Source organism: Engystomops pustulosus, chromosome 1 (assembly GCF_040894005.1).
Source record: "Engystomops pustulosus chromosome 1, aEngPut4.maternal, whole genome shotgun sequence".
Taxonomy (NCBI): domain Eukaryota; kingdom Metazoa; phylum Chordata; class Amphibia; order Anura; family Leptodactylidae; genus Engystomops; species Engystomops pustulosus.
This window is the reverse complement of record NC_092411.1, coordinates 193,437,479-193,463,265: the sequence shown is the minus strand read 5'-3', so window position 1 is coordinate 193,463,265 and position 25,787 is coordinate 193,437,479. Positions and strand designations below refer to the sequence as shown.

The window sequence follows — 25,787 nt, the reverse complement described above, 5'->3', positions numbered from 1 at the left end:
CCATGTCCCCAATGGGGCTCCCAATATAATCTACCTACCAGTATGTTTTTTGAAGTGTGGGAGGAAACTAGACGATCTGGAGGAAACCTGCGCAAACATGGAGAGAACATACAAACTCTTTGCAGATGTTGACCCTGGGACTTAAACCCAGGACCCCAGCGCTGTAAGGCTGTAATGCTAACCACTGAGCCAATGTGCTGCCCTATTACCAGATAAAGAAGTAGCTTCTGTTTTAAAGGAACAAAATAAATAAACAAACCCAATTAACTGAGATGTAATTAAGATGCACTTACCACTGTATCCGTGGTACTACATGGCTGGTACTTTACATCTGCGTCGTACATGATTTAGAAGCTGTATCCTTCCTTCGTAATGTACAGTATTTTGTTGTTTCTTAGCAAATTTAGCTATGGAGACAAATAGAAAGGAAATGATCAAAAACAAGAAAATTATAAAGTACCATTTGTGCTTTGCTTAAAATGGAATTTAAAGAAACATAAATTTAATAATCGGAAAGGATCTGTTTGGAATTCTGTCTCAGTTGTATGGTAATACAATATACTATTTATCTAATGTTGTAAAACTGCCAAAATGTAGGAGAGATAGAATAATTCAAGGCTAAAGCTAAAAGGGTGAAATTTAGGGTAAGTTCAAAACAACTTATGTCCCCATGTTTGAAAAAAATGAATACACTTCTGCAGGGTTTATTGCATGTACAACATTTTTCAGGGTATAAATAGAAACACACTTTCTCATGCTATACAAGTAATCAATTTGCATGCAAGAGCTAAGAAAAAAATAGATTTACTATTCTATCCGATACAGAGTCAACACTGGTAAAAAAGTGTACATCAGTACAGTAAAAGTAATGTATAAAGTAATACAGTATATAATAGTGGTATAATGCATTATTAGAAAAATAGATAGATACAGTAATTGTTATTCCAAAAAATGGTGACTCAAAAAGAGTAGAAGGCAGTGGTCCACATTTGCTAAAGTGTCTGCGGCAGTTTTGTCGCTGCAGACAGAAAAAATGTGCACCAAAAAGGGTGTGAGAGTGCTTAGTCGGACCATGAGTAAATGTGGCCCAATGAATGTAGAATCCTACTCTATTCCAGTACACAGTCACATGAAGCAGCCTTCTCTCAGAAGCTTTTCCCGATGTTCATTATACAGGCAGTCCCCGGGTTACATACAAGATAGGGTCTGTAGGTTTGTTCTTAAGTTGAGTTTGTATGTAAGTCGGAACTGTATATTTTATCATTGTAACCCCAGCCAGAACTTTTTTGGTCTCTGTTACAATTGGATTTTAAAAATGTAGGGTTGTCATAAGAATCAATATTAACACTAAAGCTGCATTACAGACACATTTGATAACTGTTATAGCTGTTTATTGTAGCTTAGGACTAAAGTAAAATAAATTACCAATATCCAGTGGTCCGTTTGTAACTAGGGGTCGTATGTAAGTTGAGTGTTCTTAAGTAGGGGACCGCCTGTATAGCAAAGTCAAGTACAAAAGCTCATAGGAACAGGGTTTTTAAAGGAAACCTACCACTTGTAGTGGCAGGTTTCTGATGGAAATACCGGGCACTATTTTCGTTAGTGTTTTAAACCGCGGTATCGCGGTTTAAAACACTTTTTAAACTTTATAGCCGGCGCAGGCAGGTACGCGCTCGGCGCTTACCATGCGCACGGCTCTCATTCACTTCCTATGTAGCCGCGCGCACGGTAAGCGCCGAGCGCGTACCTGCCTGCGCCGGCTATAAAGTTTAAAAAGTGTTTTAAACCGCGATACCGCGGTTTAAAACACTAACGAAAATAAGCTCCGGCACCAGCTCACCCTGAGCTGGTGCTCGGTATTGCCATCAGAAACCTGCCACTACAAGTGGTAGGTTTCCTTTAAGGTTTTTTTTGTATACTATTAACCTTTTTGTGACATATAAATGTTACATGGATGGGATTTACATAGTGGAAATAGTGGTGGGAAATAGGCAATAATGTAGATATTTATCAGTGGTACTTATTGAAGGCCCGAGGTTTGAGGGTGCAGTCACATGTGGAGTTTAATGCATGCGTTTCAAAGCGTATCGCAATCGATGAAGAGAGATTTCCCTAATTTAATTGCTGTTAACATTTGTGTTTTCAAAATGCAACCAATAATGCACACGTCAACACTGCATTAATGAACACGTGTTAAACCAGTGTTAGCTAGAGATGAGCGAACATACTCGTCCGAGCTTGATGCTCGATCGAGCATTAGCGTACTCGTAACTGCTCGTTGCTCGGACGAGTATTTCGCCCGCTCGAGAAAATGGCAGCTCCCGCCGTTTTGCTTTTTGGCGGCCAGAAACAGAGCCAATCACAAGCCAGGAGACTCTGCACTCCACCCAGCATGACGTGGTACCCTAACACGTCGATAGCAGTGGTTGGCTGGCCAGATCAGGTGACCCTGGGATAGACTAGCCGCTGCCCGCGCTGCTCGGATCATTCTCTGTCTGGATGCCGCTAGGGAGAGAGCTGCTGCTGGTCAGGGAAAGCGTTAGGGTGTTCTATTAGCTTACTGTTAGGCAGGAGTGATTCTACAACAACCCAACAGCCCTTCTTAGGGCTACAATAACGTTATACTTTTTTTTTTTATTTGCTTGTGGCTGGGCTTGCTGGAACTTGTAGTGCAGCTAGTACCATATTGTGAGGAATTAGCAGGGGGACTTGCTACCGTTGTGTTTAGCTCTTAGTGACACACATATCCACCTCAAACACCAAAGTGGGAAAATTTATTAGGGGTTTGATTTCAATTAGGCACAGTCTGCCAGTTTCTTTTTATTTTACGTTTATTTTTTTAATAACTCAGTGTCATCTCATCTTGCATAGTAGTGTGCTTTAATACTTGGCTAGAAAATAGCCATAGGAGAATCCAAACGGCTTACTTACGCCTACAGTAGCGTTATATATATTTGATTTCTGGTTGATCTGCTGGTGGCTGTAGTTGCTGCAGTGCATCTACTAGCAAATTGTGAGCAATTTGGAGTGAGACTTGCGACCACTGTGTTTTGCGTTTAGTGACGCACATATCCATCGCAAAGACCGAAGTGGGAAAATTTATTAGGGCCCGGGGTTGGATTTTAATTAGGCACAGTCTGCCATTTCCTTTTTTATTTTACGTTTATTTTTTTCATAACTCAGCGTCATCTCATCTGGCATAGTAGTGTGCTTTAATACTTGGCTAGAAAATAGCCATAGGAGAATCCAAACGGCTTACTTACGCCTACAGTAGCGTTATATATATTTGATTTCTGGTTGATCTGCTGGTGGCTGTAGTTGCTGCAGTGCATCTACTAGCAAATTGTGAGCAATTTGGAGTGAGACTTGCGACCACTGTGTTTTGCGCTTAGTGACGCACATATCCATCGCAAAGACCGAAGTGGGAAAATTTATTAGGGCCCGGGGTTGGATTTTAATTAGGCACAGTCTGCCATTTCCTTTTTTATTTTACGTTTATTTTTTTCATAACTCAGCGTCATCTCATCTGGCATAGTAGTGTGCTTTAATACTTGGCTAGAAAATAGCCATAGGAGAATCCAAACGGCTTACTTACGCCACAGTAGCGTTATATATATTTGATTTCTGGTTGATCTGCTGGTGGCTGTAGTTGCTGCAGTGCATCTACTAGCAAATTGTGAGCAATTTGGAGTGAGACTTGCGACCACTGTGTTTTGCGCTTAGTGACGCACATATCCATCGCAAAGACCGAAGTGGGAAAATTTATTAGGGCCCGGGGTTGGATTTCAATTAGGCACAGTCTGCCATTTCCTTTTTTATTTTACGTTTATTTTTTTCATAACTCAGCGTCATCTCATCTGGCATAGTAGTGTGCTTTAATACTTGGCTAGAAAATAGCCATAGGAGAATCCAAACGGCTTACTTACGCCTACAGTAGCGTTATATATATTTGATTTCTGGTTGATCTGCTGGTGGCTGTAGTTGCTGCAGTGCATCTACTAGCAAATTGTGAGCAATTTGGAGTGAGACTTGCGACCACTGTGTTTTGCGCTTAGTGACGCACATATCCATCGCAAAGACCGAAGTGGGAAAATTTATTAGGGCCCGGGGTTGTATTTCAATTAGGCACAGTCTGCCATTTCCTTTTTTATTTTACGTTTATTTTTTTCATAACTCAGCGTCATCTCATCTGGCATAGTAGTGTGCTTTTTTAATACTTGGCTAGAAAATAGCCATAGGAGAATCCAAACGGCTTACTTACGCCTACAGTAGCGTTATATATATTTGATTTCTGGTTGATCTGCTGGTGGCTGTAGTTGTTGCAGTGCATCTACTAGCAAATTGTGAGCAATTTGGAGTGAGACTTGCGACCACTGTGTTTTGCGCTTAGTGACGCACATATCCATCGCAAAGACCGAAGTGGGAAAATTTATTAGGGCCCGGGGTTGGATTTCAATTAGGCACAGTCTGCCATTTCCTTTTTTATTTTACGTTTATTTTTTTAATAACTCAGTGTCATCTCATCTGGCATAGCAGTGTGCTTTCATACTTGGCTAGAAAATAGCCATAGCAATAGGATAGCATCGTTTGGTATTAAAAACTAAAAAACACACAAAAAAAAAAAAACACAAAAAAAAGTAAAAAAATTAAAGTTATAACTCTCATTTTCAAAATGTTTAACCCGAGGGCTAGGGGTAGAGGACGAGGGCGGGGACGTGGGCGTCCAACTACTGCAGGGGTCAGAGGCCGTGGTCCTGGGCGGGGTGAGACACCACCTGCTTATGAGGGAGCAGGGGAACGCCGCAGAGCTACACTCCCTAGGTTCATGTCTGAAGTTACTGGGACTCGTGGTAGAGCACTGTTGAGGCCAGAACAGTGCGAACAGGTGATGTCGTGGATTGCCGACAATGCTTCGAGCAATTTGTCCACCAGTCAGTCATCCACGCAGTCCACCCATGTCACCGAAATCGGCACTCCTCCAGCTCCTGCACCTCAGCCTCCTCCCCCCCAGTCTGCCCCCTCCCAGCAAAATTTGCCATTTGAACCGGCATACTCTGAGGAACTGTTTTCTGGACCCTTCCCACAGTCACAAACCACTTGTCCGGTTGCTGATGAGCAATTTTCCGATGCCCAGGTTTTCCACCAGTCGCAGTCTGTGGGTGATGATGACCTTGTTGACGTACTGGAAGAAGTGTGTAAAGAGGTGTCCGACGATGAGGAGACACGGTTGTCAGACAGTGGGGAAGTTGTTGTCAGGGCAGGAAGTCCGAGGGGGGAGCAGACTGAGGGATCGGAGGATGATGAGGTGACAGACCCAAGCTGGGTTGAGAGGCCGGGTGAACACAGTGCTTCTGAGACGGAGGAGAGTCCTCGACCAGAACAGGTTGGAAGAGGCAGTGGTGGGGCCAGACGGAGAGGCAGGGCCAGAGCTGGTGCATCAGCGCCAAATGTGTCAACTAGTGAAGCTCCCGTGGCGAGGGCTCCTGCGGCGAGGGCTAGATTTTCAGAAGTCTGGAGGTTCTTTAAGGAAACACCGGATGACCGACGGACTGTGGTGTGCCACATTTGCCAAACCAGGATCAGCAGGGGTTCCACCACTAATAGCTTAACTACCACCAGTATGCGCAGGCATATGAATGCTAAACACCCCACTCAGTGGCAACAAGCGCGTTCACCTCTGGCCGTGCACACCACTGCTCCTTCCCCTGTGTCAGCTGATAGTCAGCCCCCTGCCCAGGACCCTGCCACAAAAACCCCATCGTCGCCTCCACGATCCTCCACAGCATCCACCAGCGTTCAGCTCTCCATACCCCAGACGCTGGAGCGGAAACGCAAATATAGTGCAACCCACCCGCACGCCCAAGCCCTTAATGTGCACATCTCCAGATTGCTAAGCCTTGAGATGCTGCCCTATAGGCTAGTAGAGACCGAGGCCTTTCGCAGCCTCATGGCGGCGGCCGCCCCTCGGTATTCGGTCCCCAGCCGCCACTACTTTTCCCGATGTGCCGTCCCAGCCCTGCACCAGCACGTGTCAGACAACATAATCCGTGCCCTGACCAGCGCCGTTTCTGACAAGGTCCACCTGACCACGGACACGTGGACGAGTGCTGCCGGGCAGGGCCACTATATATCGCTGACGGCACATTGGGTTAACTTGGTGGAGGCTGGGACCGAGTCTGACCCTGCGGCTGGTCATATACTGCCGACGCCGAGGATTGCGGGGCCTACCTCGGTCCAGGTGTTTCAGGCCTACTATGTCTCCTCCTCCTCCCACCCCTCCTCCACCTCCTCCTCCGAACGACCATCCGTGGGCATGGCGCCATCAGTCGGTAGCTCTAGGCACAGCAGCAGTGCCGTCGCTAAGCGACAGCAGGCGGTGCTCAAACTGCTTAGCCTAGGCGATAAAAGGCACACCGCCCAAGAACTATTACAGGGCATCACGGCGCAGACTGATCTGTGGCTGGCACCGCTGAACCTGAAGCCAGGCATGGTTGTGTGTGACAACGGCCGTAACCTGGTGGCGGCTCTGCAACTCGGCAGACTGACACATGTGCCATGCCTGGCCCATGTGTTAAATCTGATAGTTCAGCGTTTCCTCAAGACATACCCCAATCTGTCTGATTTGCTCACGAAGGTGCGCCGCATCTGTGCGCATTTCAGGAAGTCCAGCACAGATGCTGCCACTCTAAGGGCAGCGCAGCGCCGCCTCCAACTGCCCGCTCACCGACTGTTGTGCGACGTGCCCACGAGGTGGAATTCAACACTGACCATGTTATCCAGAGTTTACCAGCAGCGCCGAGCGATTGTAGACTGCCAGATGTCAACTTCCACCAGAACTGGTAGTCAGGTCAGTCAGCTTCCTCAAGTCTACAATGAGGAGTGGACATGGATGTCTGATATCTGTCAGGTGCTGAGTAACTTTGAGGAGTCAACACAGATGGTCAGTGGCGATGCCGCCATCATCAGCCTCACCATCCCGCTGCTTGGCCTGTTGAAAAACTCTCTGGTCAGCATGAAGTCGGAAGCTTTGCGCTCCTCACAAGAGACGGGGGAAGAAGATTCCCTTGTTGATAGCCAAAGCACCCTTAGGTCTGTTTCTCAGCGCATATCGGAGGAGGTGGAGGTGGAGGAGGATGAGGAGGAAGAGGAGGAGAATGTTGGCGAGACACAAGAGGGGACCATTGTTGAGTCCTTCACTGTTGAGCGTGTATGGGCAGAAGAAGAGGAGTTGGAGGAGGAGGAGGAAATGGACAGTCAGGCCAGTGAGGGGAGTGAATTCTTACGCGTTGGTACTCTGGCGCATATGGCAGATTTCATGCTAGGCTGCCTATCCCGTGACCCTCGCGTTCAAAGAATTTATTCCAGCACCGATTACTGGGTGTTCACTCTCCTGGACCCACGGTACAAGCAAAATCTTTCCACTCTCATCCCTGGAGAGGAAAGGAGTGTGAGAATGCATGAATACCAGCAGGCCCTGGTGCACAAGCTGAAACAGTATTTCCCTTCTGACAGCGCTAGCGGCAGAGTGCGTAGTTCTGCGGGACAAGTAGCGAGGGAGAGTAGGCGAGCAGGCAGCTTGTCCAGCACTGGCAAGGGTACGCTTTACAAGGCTTTTGCCAGCTTTATGTCACCCCAGCAAGACACTGTCACCTGTCCCCAGTCTCGGCAGAGTAGGGCTGATCTTTACAGAAAGATGGTGAGGGAGTACGTAGCTGACCATACCATCGTCCTAAATGATCACACAGCTCCCTACAACTACTGGGTTTTAAAGCTGGACATGTGGCACGAACTGGCGCTGTACGCCTTGGAGGTTCTTGCCTGCCCTGCCGCTAGCGTCTTGTCCGAGCGAGTTTTCAGTGCAGCTGGTGGCATCATCACCGATAAGCGTACACGCCTGTCGACTGACAGCGCTGACAGGCTGACGCTTATCAAGATGAATAAAGCCTGGATTTCTCCTAATTTCCAATCTCCACCAGGTGAAGGAAGCTCAACCTGAATAATTTATCCACTCCTCCTCCTCCTCATTTTCCTCCTTCTCCTCCTCTTTGTACAGTAAAGCAGAGGAAACTGGCTATTTTTTGACAGGGCCCACTGGCTCTAGCTATAGTACTTTATGCATTTAATTTTTATGGAGGGCCACCGACCCGGTCCTCTGTTTTAAACAATTTTTGGGAGTGCCACATACAGGCACTCAATCTATTCAATTTTTCTGGAGGGCCACCTACCTGCTCCTCTTGTTTGAAAACTTTTTTGGACTGCCACATACAGGCACTCAATCTATTCAATTTTTCTGGAGGGCCACCTACCTGCTCCTCTGGTTTGAAAACTTTTTTGGACTGCCACATACAGGCACTCAATCTATTCAATTTTTCTGGAGGGCCACCTACCTGCTCCTCTGGTTTGAAAACTTTTTTGGACTGCCACATACAGGCACTCAATCTATTCCATTTTTATGGAGGGCCACCTACTGCTCCTCTGGTTTGAAAACTTTTTTGGACTGCCACATACAGGCACTATCCAAATTGAATTGTCTCCATAGCAGCCTCCACACGTTGTCTCCATTGCTACCTCCAAAAGTCGTCCATATAGCTGCCTCCATACATCGTCCCTTTATCAAACGAGGTGTGTCAGGCCGAAATTTGGGTTGTTTTCATGGATTCCACATCAAAGTTGTTAACTTTGTCGCCACCCTGCTGTGTTATCCACAAAATACACTGGCAAACTTTTACCATTTACGGATATTATTTCAGCGCTTCTTGCGCATCTGTTTACATTCCCCTCACCCGCCATATCCCAAACTTATAAGAACGCTACTACACTTGATCTTATACAAAAGGTTCTTAGAAGTGCTGTTTGGGGAGTAGCCTAGAGACAGGGGCTTGGATTGGCGAAAGCTTGCCTGGCAGCGGAGCGCCAGCTCCATGCCAAGAACCAACTAACATAGTTTTAACTGCAGCACCTTTAATCTACTACTAGTTCACTGCCTCCATACATGGCCGCCTTATCAAACGTGCTGTGTCAGGCAGAATTTTGGGTTGTTTTCATGGCTTCCACAACAAACTTGTTAACTTTGTCGCCACCCTGCTGTGTAATCCTCAAAATATACTGGCAAACTTTTACCATTTACAAATATTATTTCAGCGCTTCTTGCGCATCTGTTTACATTCCCCTCACCCGCCATATTCCAAACTTATAAGAACGCTACTACACTTAACTTGGTGCAGGCTGGGACCGAGTCTGACCCTGGGGCTGGTCATATACTGCCGACGCAGAGGATTGCGGGGCCTACCTCGGTCCAGGTGTTTCAGGCCTACTATGCCTCCTCCTCCTCCCACCCCTCCTCCACCTCCGAATTACCATCCGTGGGCATGGCGCCATCAGTCGGTAGCTCTAGGCACAGCAGCAGTGCCGTCGCTAAGCGACAGCAGGCGGTGCTCAAACTGCTGAGCCTAGGTGATAAAAGGCACACACCGCCCAAGAGCTATTACAGGGCATTCCACATCAAACTTGTTAACTTTGTCGCCACCGTGCTGTGTAAGCCACAAAATATACTGGAAAACTTTTTTCATTTACGGATATTATTTCAGCGCTTCTTGCGCAGATGTTTACATTCCCCTCACCCGCCATATCCCAAACTTATAAGAACGCTACTACACTTGATCTTATACAAAAGGTTCTTAGAAGTGCTGTTTGGGGAGTAGCCTAGAGACAGGGGCTTGGATTGGCGAAAGCTCGCCTGGCAGCGGAGCGCCAGCTCCATGCCAAGATCCAACTAACATAGTTTTAACTGCAGCACCTTTAATCTACTACTAGTTCACTGCCTCCATACATGGTCCCCTTATCAAACGAGCTGTGTCAGGCAGAATTTTGGATTGTTTTCATGGCTTCCATGTTAACTTTGTCGCCACCCTGCTGTGTAATCCACAAAATATACTGGCAAACTTTTATCATGTACCGATATTATTTGAGCGCTTCTTGCTCACCTCCTTTGGTTCCTCTCTGCCACCCATTGGTCTGAAGCCTGAGTCCATTTAGGGTATGTTGCCATGACACTCTCTAGCCTGCCGCTGCTGCCGCTGCCGCTGCCTCTGCATGCCGTCCCCTATAGTGTCAGGGTCAATTATTGGATGTTTTAGATGCTATCTAGCCTCATTCGGTCACTCTGTCATGGCCATGCTGTTGCCCATAATTTTGGCATAATGGTGCGATTAAGCAGCCTCAGAGGCATCCATGCATGCTGCCCCTGCTGTTTCCTGTCCATTTCCGTGGTGTTTCCATCCTTTTCTGAGGTTCCCAGGTGTTTGGCCAAGCTTCCCTGTGCAGAGCCTTGGTCCCCTTGAAAAATGCTCGAGTCTCCCATTGACTTCAATGGGGCTCGTTACTCGAAACGAGCACTCGAGCATCGGGAAAAGTTCGTCTCGAATAACGAGTACCCGAGCATTTTAGTGCTCGCTCATCTCTAGTGTTAGCATTTTGTTAATGTCTGCGTTTTGTAAAACCAAATGTTTAACCGGTTAAGGACCGGGCCCTTTCCTGTTTTTTCATGTCCATTTTTCACTCCCCACCTTCAAAAATCTATAACTTTTTTATTTTTACACGTAAAGAGCTGTGTGACGGCTTGTTTTCTGCGTAACAAATTGCACTTCATAATGATGGTATTAAATATTCCATGCCATGTACTCGGAAGCGGGAAAAAAATTCCAAATGCAATGAAAATGGTGAAAAAACGCATTTGCGCCATTTTCTTGTGGGCTTGGATATTACGTCTTTCACTGAGCGCCCCAAATGACATTTCTACTTTATTCTTTGGGTCAGTACGATTAAGGGGATACCAAATTTGTATAGGTTTTATAATGTTTTCATACATTTACAAAAATTAAAACCTCCTGTACAAAAATAATTTTTTTGATTTTGCCAAATTCTGGCGCTAATAACTTTTTTATACTTTGGTGTACGGAGCTGTGGGTGGTGTCATTTTTTGCAAAATTTGATAATATTTTCAATGATATAATTTTTAGGACTGTACGACCTTTTGATCACTTTTTATAGATTTTTTTAGATTTTTCAAAATGGCAAAAAAGTGCCATTTTCGACTTTGGGCGCTATTTTCCGTTACGGGGTTAAACGCATTGAAAAACCGTTATCATATTTTGATAGATCGGGCATTTTCGGACGCGTCGATACCTGATGTGTTTATGATTTTTACTGTTTATTTATATTTATGTCAGTTCTAGGGAAAGGGGGGTGATTTGAAATTTTAGGTTTTTTTATTATAAATTTTTTTTTTAAACTTTTTTTTATTTTTATTTATACTATTTTTCAGACTCCCTAGGGTACTTTAACCCTAGGTTGTCTTATCGATCCTATCATATACTGCCATACTATTGTATGGCAGTATATGGGGATTTTCTTCCTCATTCATTACAATGTGCTATCAGCACATTGTAATGAAGGGGTTAAAAACGAAATAGCCTCGGGTCTTTGGAAGACCCGAGGCTACCATGGAGACGGATCGCGCCCCCCCCCGATGACGTCACGGGGAGCGGCGATCCCAGGTAAGATGGCGGCGCCCATGCGCCGCTATCTGTTTGAGGCTGCCGGCAGCTTTGCCGGCAGCCCACGCTGTAAAAACACCCGCGATCGGTGCTAGCACCGATCGCGGATGTTACCGGTAAGCCTTTGCTGCAATATGCAGCAAAGACTTACCGGCTATGGAGAGGGCTCAGCCCGTGAGCCCTCTCCATGCAGCGCGACGCAACCGCCGCCATGAATACACGGCGGGCGGTCGCGAACCGGTTAAAGCCAATCTTTCTTCAGCTGTTGCATTGCATTTTGAAACGCATGCGTTAAACGCCACGTGCAGCTGCCCCCTTATGTTTCTTTCTTATCATGCAAATATTAATAGTAAGAAATTAAATTTTATGCTTCATTTAATAAATATTATTTTAGAAAACAAAAGTGAAAATATTCCAATTTACAGTTGAGGGTACAAAGGGAAAGAGGTGAAGGCAGGAATGTGGCTGTGTATCTACACAAGGATAAGCCAGAATATGACTAATTCAAAGGAAGATGCAAATTTCACCCCCTTCTTACATGTGACAGCTGGCACATGATCTGCGCCGCCCATATGGATGCATCTCTGCCGGATACTACAGCACAGAGAAGATAGAAGAGGATCGGGAGCCACGTGGAGAAGCGGGGCGTGGGAGGGTGAGTAAGTTTATTATTTATTATTGTATACTACATGGGGGCAGGCTGGCTGTATACTACATGGGGGCAGGCTGGCTGTATACTACATGGGGGCAGGCTGGCTGTATACTACATGGGGGCCGGCTGGCTGTATACTACATGGGGGCCAGCTGGCTGTATACTACATGGGGGCCGGCTGGCTGTATACTACATGGGGGCCGGCTGGCTGTATACTACATGGGGGCCGGCTGGCTGAATACTATATGGGGGCCGGCTGTAGACTACAGGGGGGCCGGCTGTAGACTACTGGGGGGGCCGGATGTATACTACTAAATATGCACGTAGTAGGGGGGAAAAAGAAAAAGGAGAGAACCAACGAGAAAATAATTAGGATGATAGCCACATTTGACAACTGTACAAAAGAGGCGAAAGACATCTTGAACAAACATTGGCCCATTTTACTTTTGGACCCAGATCTTAAAGATGTACTGACATAAAGACCAGCAGTGATATTTAGACGGGGAGATCAATTTGTGATAGAGTGGTCCATAGCCACTTCATCCTCCCTCCTCCATCTAGTACCTGGTTAGACTGCAAACCAAAAGATTGCTACGGATGCAGTGCGTGTATTGCCTGTCCATTCATTGAAACAGGAAATACTTTTTGAGTAAACAATACGAACAAAACATATGAGATAAAAGATTTTATCAATTGTAAATCCACTGGAGTAATTTACAAAGCAACCTGCACTTGTGGCATCGAATATATAGGAAAGACAATTTAAGAATTCTGTAGGAGAGTAGGGGACCACTTGGGGTATATAGATAAAGAAATACCCCAATTGCCCGACAAGTGCACTAGGTCCATGGGGGGTACCATCAGTCCTAAAATTTACAGGAATTGAACTAATTCCATACCCTGTTAGAAGAGGCGACTGGGACTGGAGGGTCCTCCAAAGGAGGCAAGGTGGATCTACCGAAAATGGTGGCTCCCAAGGGCCTTAACCTGCAGCTACACTATGCCTGCTTTCTATAAAATAATACATATTTGCCCTTTTGGGCACATATGAGGAATGGTACTTTGATATTTTCATACAGCTTCACCTTTGTATATGTATTGATTCTTTAACTCCTTATATATTCTCCCCTCCTCCTTTATAGGAAATTAAATTGAAGTAGGGTTACACTTGTAGTCTCTGGAAAAGTATTCACACTGTAGATAGAGCATGTGTATGTATATATTAAAGAGCATGATCATCTGTGCAATAATAGACTGCGCATAGACTATCTCTCGTCCTATTTTCACTTCTGGTATAGCCTTAGATGATCTAGTCGCTGTTTTTGTCCATCCCTGTACAGCTTACAAATGTCCTGATCGCATCCCACATCAGTATGATCTATGGGGGAGAATCGCACACTAACTTGTCACTATGACAACATAAAACTTCCCACAACTGGCCATCCCGGAAGTAGTTCTGACGTATATATCCGGTCACTTGATCAGCGGTCTCAGACGAGACTGAGGAAGCGTCTGGTTGCCATGTCCACGTTGACACATGGCAAACTCCAAGGGCGGGACAAGTGGCGATTTAAATAAGCCCGCACGCTACACCTTCACCGGTGCGACAGATTGGCTTCCTTTGTAAGCCGCCGATGGGATGGCACTCCATCCGTTGTCTCTAGTTGGTAACGAATATGTTTGTAGCCCCATGAGTTATTGTGTTTGATGTTACACTTTGGCTGATCCCGTGTTTTGGATCTATGCTTACCTTTTCAGAGCACCCCTAAGTGTTCCCTCTGATGATACAAGATATGTTGAAACGCGTCAGGGAAGGGAGGTGCAAATGGTCTGTTAGGGACTCCCCTTGTAAGGGCGGGACCTATATAGGGGCATAGGGTATTCATTGCTACATTTGCATCTGCCCATTGCCCTTAAAGGGAACCTGTCGCCAGGGACCTTATTTTCACTAAAGACAGGTTGCAGAAGCCCATTACACCTGCAGTGCAAATATGCCTTTCTACCTTTTATAAGCATTTGCATTACAATATAATTGTGTGTTATAATTTACCATGCACCCTGACAAATTCCTGGGGTCGCCACAGGGGCTGGGCTTTGGTTTGGATGCATTTTCAAAAAACAACATGTGGTGGAGGTGGATAACCAAACCTACAGTCCCGATCTATATCCACCACATGTGGGAGTGAAATTTACCGCTACAGAATAAACGGGTAAGATCTATCCTATACTGTTTGCTCACGTTGTGGTGATCTGGGTATGTAGAGTAAATTTATAAAAGATATACTGAATGGAATAAGAAATTATCATGAACCCCACAAAAATATCTGTTATTTGATAACTTTGCACATAACATCGGTGTATTTATGCTGGTTAAGCTCACTGCACGAGTGTGGGCGCCTTTTCTTTTTAAAGTGATTATTAATAAAAATTTGGTTTTAACTGCACTCTGTTTTTGCTGACAGTAAAATTAGGGGTCTCTGCTTATACTTGGGTCGGCTTATACTCGAGTAATACGGTATTTCACATTAGCTCAATTTGAGGAAATATTTGATATATTTTGTCAAATATCTTATATATATTATTTTGACACCTGTTTATATAATATTTTCTAATCCATTAACTCCATGCCAAGTTTTTATGACAGTAAATTGTTAACAAGTGTTCAGAACAAAATGAAGAACTGCATTGTCCCTACCTAGGGAAAGATCAATAAATGAAAGATAGGGTCAGCTCTATGCAGTAGAGGTTCGTACATTGCTTCACATTCGGGAAAAGATCTTCAATCTTTTCTATGTGCAGACATCTTTGACATCTCCTGCATGACTTTCATCTAGCTCAGTTATGAGACTTCGAAAGTCTAATAACTAATCTTATAAGGTTTTCTATTTATTATGGCGGCATGACTTATTAGTGTGCATAAACATCATTGAGAGGACTCCCCTGATCGGTTAATGATCACCTGCCAGTACATGGTTAGTTGTGTAATGTGCAATAAGGTGTGGCCCTGATATCAAAGGGACGGAGTTATGAAACTGTCTCAGACTTTTAGAGAATATGAAACGAATATGCTGATAGGTATAGTATAGTGTTATCATGTTCAAACTACATTTTGCAGTATGCAGGTAAATAATCCACAGGCATACATAATATTAGCCTATTACTATTCTTGCAAGGAATTAAAGGGGTTTGCCCACAAAAGAAAATTCTCAAATATCAATCCCCTAGTGATGTTTACACAATAAAGAACATTGTACTAGTATCTGACACATAGATGAGAGATGAGACAAATCGGAGATGAGATTATAAGATCCATGAGATGCATGTTATACAAAATGTCATCTCTGCACTCACACTATCAGATCTGATGTGCCTCCCTCCCCCAGAGAAAGAATTTATCTGGCTGTAGCTCTCCTCTTGCTGCTGCTGTTGTTTGCCAGCAGGAAGTCGGTGTGTATCAGTGTGAGCTCGTCCTGAAATGCAAAGGTGGGGGCCCACTGCAGGCAGCAGTAAAGCTACAGAGCGTCAGAAAAGTGGTCTGACGACCCTAAAGTTAGAAGATTCAGGGTCGGAAACCAGGGGCAACTGAAATTGTGTACTGATAGACCAGAACTGATAGAGACAGGTTGGAATTATATCTGTGCAATGCTGTATTTTTGTTAATAATAGTGAATTAGAGAATGTGTTATTTTGTAATCCTGAGTATATTTAAGAAACTTTTCTTGGTGGAAATACCCCTTTAATATAACTATCATCTCAGACCAGCCCTGTGGTTAGAGTATGTTACTGATATTAAAGGACACCTGTCATCAGGTCTGTGACACTTATCCTGTCACTACTACCTGTTGGAGCAGCTCACGAGGATCCATCCCAGCCTTTATCTAGTTATTTCATACATTAATCATTATAAAATCATATTTTCTTTATTATGTAAATGAGGATGGTCACATGGTCAGAGGCAGTGATGTCACCCCTGTTCCCCCTCCCCTCTCCTCCCCCTGCTCATGTCTGTGTGTGATGTATAGTAAAGCATTGCTGGTGTGTCTGCTGCATCTTCTGACATGCTGCATCCTCCTAATACACAGAGACACAGACATCAGCTACACAAGTACCTGACATGTTCTGCTATATCATGGCTGCATCCCGGAGCTGTTGTATCTTTCACATACACATACACACATGCACACACAGGCTGCAGGGGACGTGGCCACCAGCACCATGAAGCACATCATTATACAGCCTTACATCATTATACAGGTTGTCAGTCATGCACTGGGGGTGTGGCTGTGCCTACCACTCATAATAAGCTGGACAGCTTGAATATGCTAATGACTCATTGAACATTTCACAGGTCATTTGCATACAGCTTTAGGACCTCATTGCTTAGGTTTACAGGCATGTAGAGGGGGTTATTTTGCACGACGGGTTCTCTTTAAAGGAAAACATGTATTTACATATCTAGATCATCTAAATGTCAAGACACATTTTGGGAATTTTAAATCAATGAAATGTTCTGTGGAGACAATGCATTGGGCACGCTGCTTGCGGCTGTCACAGATTAAAATCTGTGCAGCCGCCATGTTCCCTGGTAGAGGTAGCATTAAAGCCTCACCAAGCATCATAGACGCATGATGAGGCCCCATTAACCCCCCTCACCTCCAAATAATTGCCAGGCATAAAAGAAGTCAGAACTTACAAATTGTTCTGATGGGATCAGGTTTCAGGCTTGTGTGTTGGAAAACCACACCCAGAGCTGCCTGTGATTGACAGTTCCCTTTCTGATCTTTGGGAAAGCTTGGTGTGTCTTTGAACTTGTTTTGTTTAAAGCTGTGGTTTGAGTGATGGACGGCTGAGCCAGTCAGTGCTGGTGGTAGTGTCCATTACTGCCTTATATTCTGCCCAGTCCCTCCATTGGGTGCTGGTTATTCATTCTGTACCTTTGCTGCCATCTTGGTTTTGACCCGGTTCCGTCAGCTTGTCTGTCTATATCTGTTGTTTGTCCCTCAGTGTTGTGACTCTCCCAGTGTTATCCTGCTTTCCCTGTCTCAGGCCTGTGTTAGTATTCTGTGCACCAGTGTGAACACTGGTCTATCTCAGTATTCCTGTTACCTGTCCGCTCCACCATCCAGCAGCTGCCAGACGAAGTAAGTCTTCCCTGTCATCTTGTAGGGTCACTAAAGGACTGTCTGTTAGGTTCCTGGTAGGGGGTTCGCCTTTTTCAGGGCGGGTTATCTGCTTTAGGCAGGGCCTTAGGGTGAAGACACACATGGCGTTTTTGGGCCGTTTTTGGGCCGTTTTTACTAAGTGCGTTTTCAGATCGTTAAAAACGCATGCGTTAAAAAACGCATCCGTTTTTTAAAAACGCATGCGTTTTTTGAAAACGCATGCGTTTTTGTCCGTTTTTCATTTCGCAATTTCGGAAAAACGGACAAAAACGCATGCGTTTTCAAAAAACGCATGCGTTTTTAAAAAACGGATGCGTTTTTTAACGCATGCGTTTTTAACTATCTGAAAACGCACTTAGTAAAAACGGACCAAAAACGGCCCAAAAACGCCATGTGTGTCTTTACCACTGTGTCTGTGTGTCTTTAGGGTGAAGACACACATGGCGTTTTTGGGCCGTTTTTGGGCCGTTTTTACTAAGTGCGTTTTCAGATAGTTAAAAACGCATGCGTTAAAAAACGCACTTAGTAAAAACGGACCAAAAACGGCCCAAAAACGCCATGTGTGTCTTCACCCTTAGCTGCAGGGACGTCGCAGGGTGAGTTCACCACCACTTACCCAGTCTGACAGCTAGCGCCAAGCCTGGTTGTGCAGTTGCTGCACAGGTACTGACAAGTAAGCTTAGCAATTATCCCTTGTAGCGCACAGGTTGAGCAGGACCACTCAGCAGGACACATGATGCAGCGATCTGTGGGAGCACTGTGAGTGCTGGCCCCGGGGAAGACATGCGGGCTGCGTTTATGTGATCCTGGCGGGACCGGAGAGCAGTGCCAGGTGAGTGCGAGCCCCGGACCACACTGTGCTCACTGCATTCTATGTATAGTGAGTGTGCCGGGTGCGGTGAATGGGCTGTGTGCTGTGTGCTGTGTGTGGTGAATGGGCTGTATGTGGCGAGTGTGCTGTGTGCATTAAGTGATGTTTATATCTGCCTTATGGCAGCCCTGGAGTGCAGTCATTTTTGGGTGCTGTTTAGTAATGTGCAGTATATTCCAGCTTGTATATATTTATATATGTAGTGTATTCATTACTATTAGTATTGTACAGGTAGATGCGTATTGGTGTGGGGATATATATTTATGTGTATCTGTAATTCAGTGTTTATTATATATTCGGTCAGTGTATCTGTATTTGTACTGTATACATATTGTGGCTAATTTACTAAGGGTCCGCGGATCATTGGATTTCCAAAATTTGCGCCACTGTGACAGATATTTAACTGGGGTTTGTGTCACACGCGATCGGATTGTGGCGCAGCTGAGCTGGATTTCATGCAACAGAAATTGGGGGCGGGCCATACATCCAACTTAATCGGACTGAGCGCAAGATTTAACTTGTGTCGCAAGACAATGCACTTACATACACCAGGAAGAAGAAGATGAACTCTGACGGACCTGAGCAGGGAAGCGACAGATGCAGATGTGCATTCTGGTCGGACAATGCACTTTCGTAAATCGCGCAAGACGGGTAAGTAAATGTTCCCCATTGTGTGTAGAGTATACAAGGTAATATACACTCACCGGCCACTTTCTAATCAGCCAATCACATGGCGGCAACTCAGTGCATTTAGGCATGTAGACATGGTCAAGACAATCTCCTGCAGTTCAAACCGAGCATCAGTATGGGGAAGAAAGGTGATTTGAGTGCCTTTGAACGTGGCATGGTTGTTGGTGCCAGAAGGGCTGGTCTGAGTATTTCAGAAACTGCTGATCTACTGGGATTTTCACGCACAACCATCTCTAGGGTTTACAGAGAATGGTCCGAAAAAGAAAAAACATCCAGTGAGCGGCAGTTCTGTGGGCGGAAATGCCTTGTTGATGCCAGAGGTCAGAGGAGAATGGGCAGACTGGTTCGAGCTGATAGAAAGGCAACAGTGACTCAAATCGCCACCCGTTACAACCAAGGTAGGCAGAAGACCATCTCTGAATGCACAGTACGTCCAACTTTGAGGCAGATGGGCTACAGCAGCAGAAGACCACACCAGGTGCCTCTCCTTTCAGCTAAGAACAGGAAACTGAGGCTACAATTTGCACAAGCTCATCGAAATTGGACAGTAGAAGATTGGAAAAATGTTGCCTGGTCTGATGAGTCTCAATTTCTGCTGCGACATTCGGATGGTAGGGTCAGAATTTGCGTCAACAACATGAAAGCATGGATCCATCCTGCCTTGCATCAACGGTTCAGGCTGGTGGTGGTGGTGTCATGGTGTGGGGAATATTTTCTTGGCACTCTTTGGTCCCCTTGGTACCAATTGAGCATCGTTGCAATGCCACAGCCTACCTGAGTATTGTTGCTGACCATGTCCATCCCTTTATGACCACAATGTACCCAACATCTGATGGCTACTTTCAGCAGGATTATGCGCCATGTCATAAAGCTGGAATCATCTCAGACTGGTTTCTTGAACATGACAATGAGGTCACTGTACTCAAATGGCCTCCACAGTCACCAGATCTCAATCCAATAGAGCATCTTTGGGATGTGGTGGAACAGGAGATTCGCATCATGGATGTGTAGCCGACAAATCTGCGGCAACTGTGTGATGCCATCATGTCAATATGGACCAAAATCTCTGAGGAATGCTTTCAGCACCTATGTCACGAAGAATTGAGGCAGTTCTGAAGGCAAAAGGGGGTCCAACCCGTTACTAGCATGGTGTACCTAATAAAGTGGTCGGTGATGTCTGTGGGACATGTATATATGGGGTCGCATTAAGGGAGTAGGTATATGGGGGTCCCGATTGTAAGTTTGCATCGAGGCCCACTGGTCTTGTTACGCCACTGCTGACAACTAAAGGATCATGGGACTTGTAGTCTCCAGTGATGGCCAATTTGGTTATAACTTTGCCTACTTTAGAGAGGCCAAAAAAATCGAACTAAAAGCTCAATTTTGTGACTAATAACATTGAGTTTTGTTATATTCATTTATTTATAGCATGGATTTTGTATCATACCCCTTTAACCGGTTTGCGACCGCCCGCCGTGTATTCACGGCGGCGGTCGCGTTCCGATGCATGGAGAGGGCTCGCGGGCCGAGCCCTCTCCATAGCTGGTGAGTCTCTGCTGCATATTGCAGCAAAGGCTTACTGGTAACACCCGTGATCGGTGCCGGCACCAATTACAAGGGTCTTTCATGCTGATTGCCGCCGGCAAAGCTGCCGGCGGCTTCAAACTGATGGCGGCGCATGGGCGCTGCCATCTTTCCAAGGATCGCCGCTCCCCGTGACGTCATCGGGGAGCGGCGATCCGTCGCCATGGTAGCTTTGGGTCTCACGAAGACCCGAAGCTACTTCGGCTTAACCCATTCATTACAATGTATGAGGAGTAAAATCCCCATATACTGCCATACTGTAGTATGGCAGTATATGTAGGATCGATCAAAGTACCCTAGGGAGTCTGAAAAATAGTATAAATAAAAATAAAAAAAAGTTTAAAAAAAAAAATTATAATAAAAAAACCTAAAAATTCAAATCACCCCCCTTTCCCTAGAACTGATATAAATATAAATAAACAGTAAAAATCATAAACACATTAGGTATCACCGCGTCCGAAAATGCCTGATATTTCAAAATATAATAACGGTTTTTCACTGCGTTTAACCCCGTAACGGAAAATAGCGTCCAAAGTCAAAACTGGCACTTTTTTGCCATTTAAAAAAAAATAAAAAATTCTATAAAAAGTGATCAAAAGGTCGTACAGTCCTAAAAATAATATCATTGAAAACATCATCAAAAGTCGCAAAAGATGACACCACCCTCAACTCCATACAATGAAGTATGGAAAAGTTATAAGCACAAGAAGACTGCAAAAAAAAAAAAATATTTTGTTCATGAGGTTTTAATTTTTGTAAATGTATGAAAACATTATAAAACCTATACAAATTTGGTATCCCTGTAATCGTACTGACCCAAAGAATAAATTAGATGCGTCATTTGTGGCGTGAAGTGAAAGCCGTAATATCCAAGCCCACAAGAATACGACACAAATGCGGTTTTTCACCATTTTCACTGCATTTGGAATTTTTTTCCCGCTTCCCAGTACATGGCATGGAATATTCAATGTGATCACTATGAAGTGCAATTTGTTACGCAAAAAATGAGCCATCACATAGCTTTTTACGTGTAAAAATAAAAAAGTTATAGATTTTTGAAGGTGGGGAGTGAAAAATGGAAATGAAAAAACGGGAAAGGGCCCGGTCCTTAACCAGTTAAATATAGAAACCAGGATATATGACTGTTAATAAAATTAATAGAGGGAAAATAAACAGTTAGTCTGGAAATAGGTATACCTGGGAAGTAGGAAAAAAAAAAGTGTTATGACTTATACAAGCTTATAGCACAAGTCACCTGTAGTTCTGTAGTATTGTATCTGTAGGGAGGAAACATTGTCACAACCCCAGGATTCTTAACATTCATTCAAACAAGTCAATCCTCTATTGCGTGCGAGAACAAAGCCAAGTGACACCTATAAGAGACTGTATGCTGGCTGCAAGTCACTGTTACAAAACACGTACTCTGTATACACACATTGGTTGGTGGCTGCTTGCTTCCTGTGAACTCTTCGACCTTTGAAATAGTGTGTTTCAGCATTGTTTCATTGCCGTGCTATTAAGGCCTATTGCATCTAGTTACACAACTGTAGATACATCAGTAATATAATTTTCATTGAAGTCACTCTGTAAACAGGACTGGATATTATGCATCTAATGCACTCGAAGTGCTCCAACATCTTTAAATGTTGTTATGGTGAACATTGTTAAGTGCTACACAGAAATGTTTAGTTGTTTTATGTGCACATAATTGCAGGTTTTCTATAGGACGATAATATAATTATTACCAACACAGTCTGGATCTATATTTTGGATGATATGGTAGCACAAATAACAGAAGAATGCACTGCGTAATATGATTAATTGGACAATTAATAGACTAGTGATGAGTGGACCTGTACTGAACATTGCAGGTGCGGTTCCCCCGAACACAGTCAGAGTTCGGGCCCGGGTTCAGCTGTGCCAAACCCCTCTGCTGTTAATGGCAGCGACTGATTCTGATCACTGGCATTAACTTGTCAGCAGGAAAACCGCAAGCAGCATTCAAGTCAGTTTTGCTCATGCCCGGCAGCTCTCACATACCATCGGGAGGATAGGAGCTCCCCGATGATGTAATGGGGCGCATCTCTATCCCCCGAAATGGCGCAGCACTGCCTGCATGCATTACATTGATTTAAATGCCACCAGTCAGTTTTGCAGACACCATTTAAAGAGTTAACACCGATTGCATGTGTTACTTGGGGGGGGGGGGGTAGGACCCAAACAGATTTTTCTGAAACATTGATTCAATGGGGGATATTGATCAGGACCTCTGCGTACCGCCAGTGGCGCAGAGGCCCTGAAATAATAGCAAATGCTAGCTTATTGCTAGCTTTTGCGATTCTATTCCCAAATCCGCCACCTTCACTCCAGTGGGGCGTGAAGGGGGGGGTGCGGACGGGAGTGGGCCAACGCGGGGCGTTACTGTCCCCGCGCCTGCGCACTCGCTGCTGCCGGCGACTTTTCATACGTGAAAAGTCACCGGCTGCGTTTTTTTCTACGCCAGGCCCAGGATAGACGCTGCGCTGCTGGCAGCCCGATACATCAAGAGGCCGAAGCCTCTTGATGTATCGGGTTGCGAATTTGCAGCGGCGGGGCGATCATACAATAAATATCCCCCTATGGGTCTGTCCGATTTGTGCAGAATGTGAGATAAAAGAAATTGCAGTATGCAAAAATATTTTCTCACATGCGGATTAATTAAACCTAAAGTAGTCAATGGATTCGCGGAATATAATTAGGGATGTTATTCATGAAGCCTTAGACATTGTTGAACCAGAGCAGGCAGTCAGGCAAAAGATGTACCAGATTTTTCATCATGGACTGTGTGATAGATTTGGCAGATATTTTTCTACCTCCTAGTTGACGTTGTAGACCAAAATTTTGCACTGTCTTTAAAATTGAAAATGGTGAACTCCGGCGGACCTGATCGGGGAATCGACACATGCAGGAAATCGGGCACACAATCTTCTTGAATCGCAGCAGATGTGCATTCTGGTCGAACAATGCACTTTGGGAGATCGCGCAGGACAGGTGTACGCCAATAAATCCGGCACAATGCTTTTACATCAGTGATTTAGCAAAACTGCAGCCCTAAATCTGGTGTATTAAAATGAGTAAATGTCCCCCATATTTAAGGATTAAAAAATATGTACAACACAGTAAAAAAGTTAGTACTATATAAGCCTTTACTGTTTTTTCCCTACGTTCCTACACCACCTGAATTCTTATCAACTTATTTTCTGTCCTTTGAACTGCTTATCTAGACAAATGCCATGGTTAAACATAGGAAATGGGTCCCATAAGGTTATGTATGTTGTTAGATTGTGTTCATGGCATATCACTGTGTAAATAAAAAAATATGTAACAGTTCCAGTAGATTTTATTTCATTGTTCACAAATGAGAACCGTGTTCACCGCTGCAGACATAGTCCTTTCTCAGCTCATAAATAACGTATATACTCGAGTATAAAGCCCAGTTTTTCATCACAATTTTAATCCTCAGGTATATGAAGAAATAAACTCTTTACTCACTTTTCCAATGCTGGCCGGATGGCTGGCTATATACTGGGGGCTGGCTGGCGGGCAATACGCTGGGGGCGGGCTGGCAGGCTATATACGCTAGGGGCTGGCTGAGGGGCAGGGGGCTGGCTGGCTATATACTGGGGGGCAGGGGCTGGCTAGCTATATACTGGTGGAAGGCTGTGAGCAATGCATTTCCCAACCTAGGCTTATACTCAAGTCAATAGGTTTTTCCCATTTTTCTTTGTGGTAAAATTAGGGGCCTCGGCTTATATTCAGGTCAGCTTGTACTCAAGTATATACGGTAATACATTTTATTCAGTCTAGACAAAAATATGTGAGTTGGCATCAGCTTTATTTCTGTTTCTCTATTCTGCTATAGAAAAGAACAACAAAAAATAACTTGCTATGTCTAGAGAGGAAATAAATGAAAGTGGTATTGCAAGTTTTTGTCGGGGGGTGAGCTAGAATGTATTCAATATACATGTGATTATAAAAGTGGACTTGGGTGGGTACCATGTATATATACTGTTGATGTACATGGTCACTGGTCTAATATTTCTGTAGAGCTGAAGAGGACCTGTGGGGGGTGTCGGAAAGGTAAGTACAGCGTTAATTTTGACCCTTGCTCCACAGTCCAATCGCATGCGCCAAAAACCTGGGGCAATTCAGCGCAAAATGGAAAAATTCGGGAAACCTGACAGAAATGCGTCCTACAGACCCTTAGTAAATGTGCCCCATTATGTTCCAAATTTAAAACAGTGGAATGAGAAAGCAGTAATAGGAGAACATGAAAGAATAAATGTATCAAACCTAAATGCAACGCAATAGACACTACCAGCCATAGCAACAAACTCGCAAATGTCATCTCTTTGAGCACAATACACCTTCATCTAGACCAGATTTTTGTGATGAGTTATTACTGCCATTATAAATTCAGCATACAGGTTATCTCAATGGACAGAATCATTTTTTTTTTTCAACGCAAATTTGGTATTCATATGATGCCTCTCGCCCATCTTAAAACCTGGGTATTGTCTCCATCTAGTGGCAAAATGTGTTCTTAACATAGTCAGCCATTTTATTGGATCTCCCTAGAAAATTAGGTGTAAACTAGATTCCTGGGTACTTTTCTTTACATCACATCTGCGTTTCGCAAGTTCCATTCTCCGTTCAATGTAATGGAGGAAAAACATTCTAGCAGCCAGAGCCTTTTATTATAAACGAATGCTGGATGCTCCAACCCAGTGTGGCACCTCCCATCAATATTAGCCTCTGTACACAAAAACTGTTTGCGAACAAATAAAGGCCTATGGGGATTGAAGGCGCCATATAAGAACAATGCAAAACAGAGAGGTAAGTTAACTTTTTGTTGCTCCACTGCTAATGAACCAAACTTTTTTTGTCCTTACAACCAGAATTAAAGCATAGCTTCTCACTATAAATACAGAACTGATAACATCTATATGGAATTAGTCATCCCTTTTCTGAAGAAGAGTGAAAGAAATCAGGCGATACCTTTTTGAGGCTGAGTATATTTGATGGTGAGCTTTCGAGAATACCAGTTCTCAGTTGTCAGACGTGATGTTATGCGTGAAACTGAAAATTCCCAGCATTTTATACACACTAGGCAGTGATCATCAAAGGATATTAAAAAAAACTTTAACACAACCGATTGATAAATACAGGGACATCTTATTTATTACAGGACTGCAATAAACAGACTAAAATCCTGTGACACAGGACAAGAGAGC

General features: G+C 44.4%; 1 protein-coding gene across 5 annotated transcripts in view; it reads right to left on the bottom strand.

Moving 5' to 3' along the window:
• Positions 1-25,787, bottom strand: part of ABCG2 (ATP binding cassette subfamily G member 2 (JR blood group)) — a 118,504-nt gene that overhangs the window by 56,382 nt on the left and 36,335 nt on the right. For 4 of the 5 annotated variants that reach the window (XM_072116853.1, XM_072116862.1, XM_072116869.1 and 1 more), the window contains one exon: positions 294-407. In XM_072116853.1, the coding sequence (XP_071972954.1) occupies positions 294-344 (51 nt within the window). In that variant the 5' untranslated portion in view covers positions 345-407. Of the gene's footprint in view, positions 1-293; positions 408-16,900; positions 16,921-25,787 lie in introns of those variants that run through there. The other variant, XM_072116886.1, reaches the window with a different exon arrangement.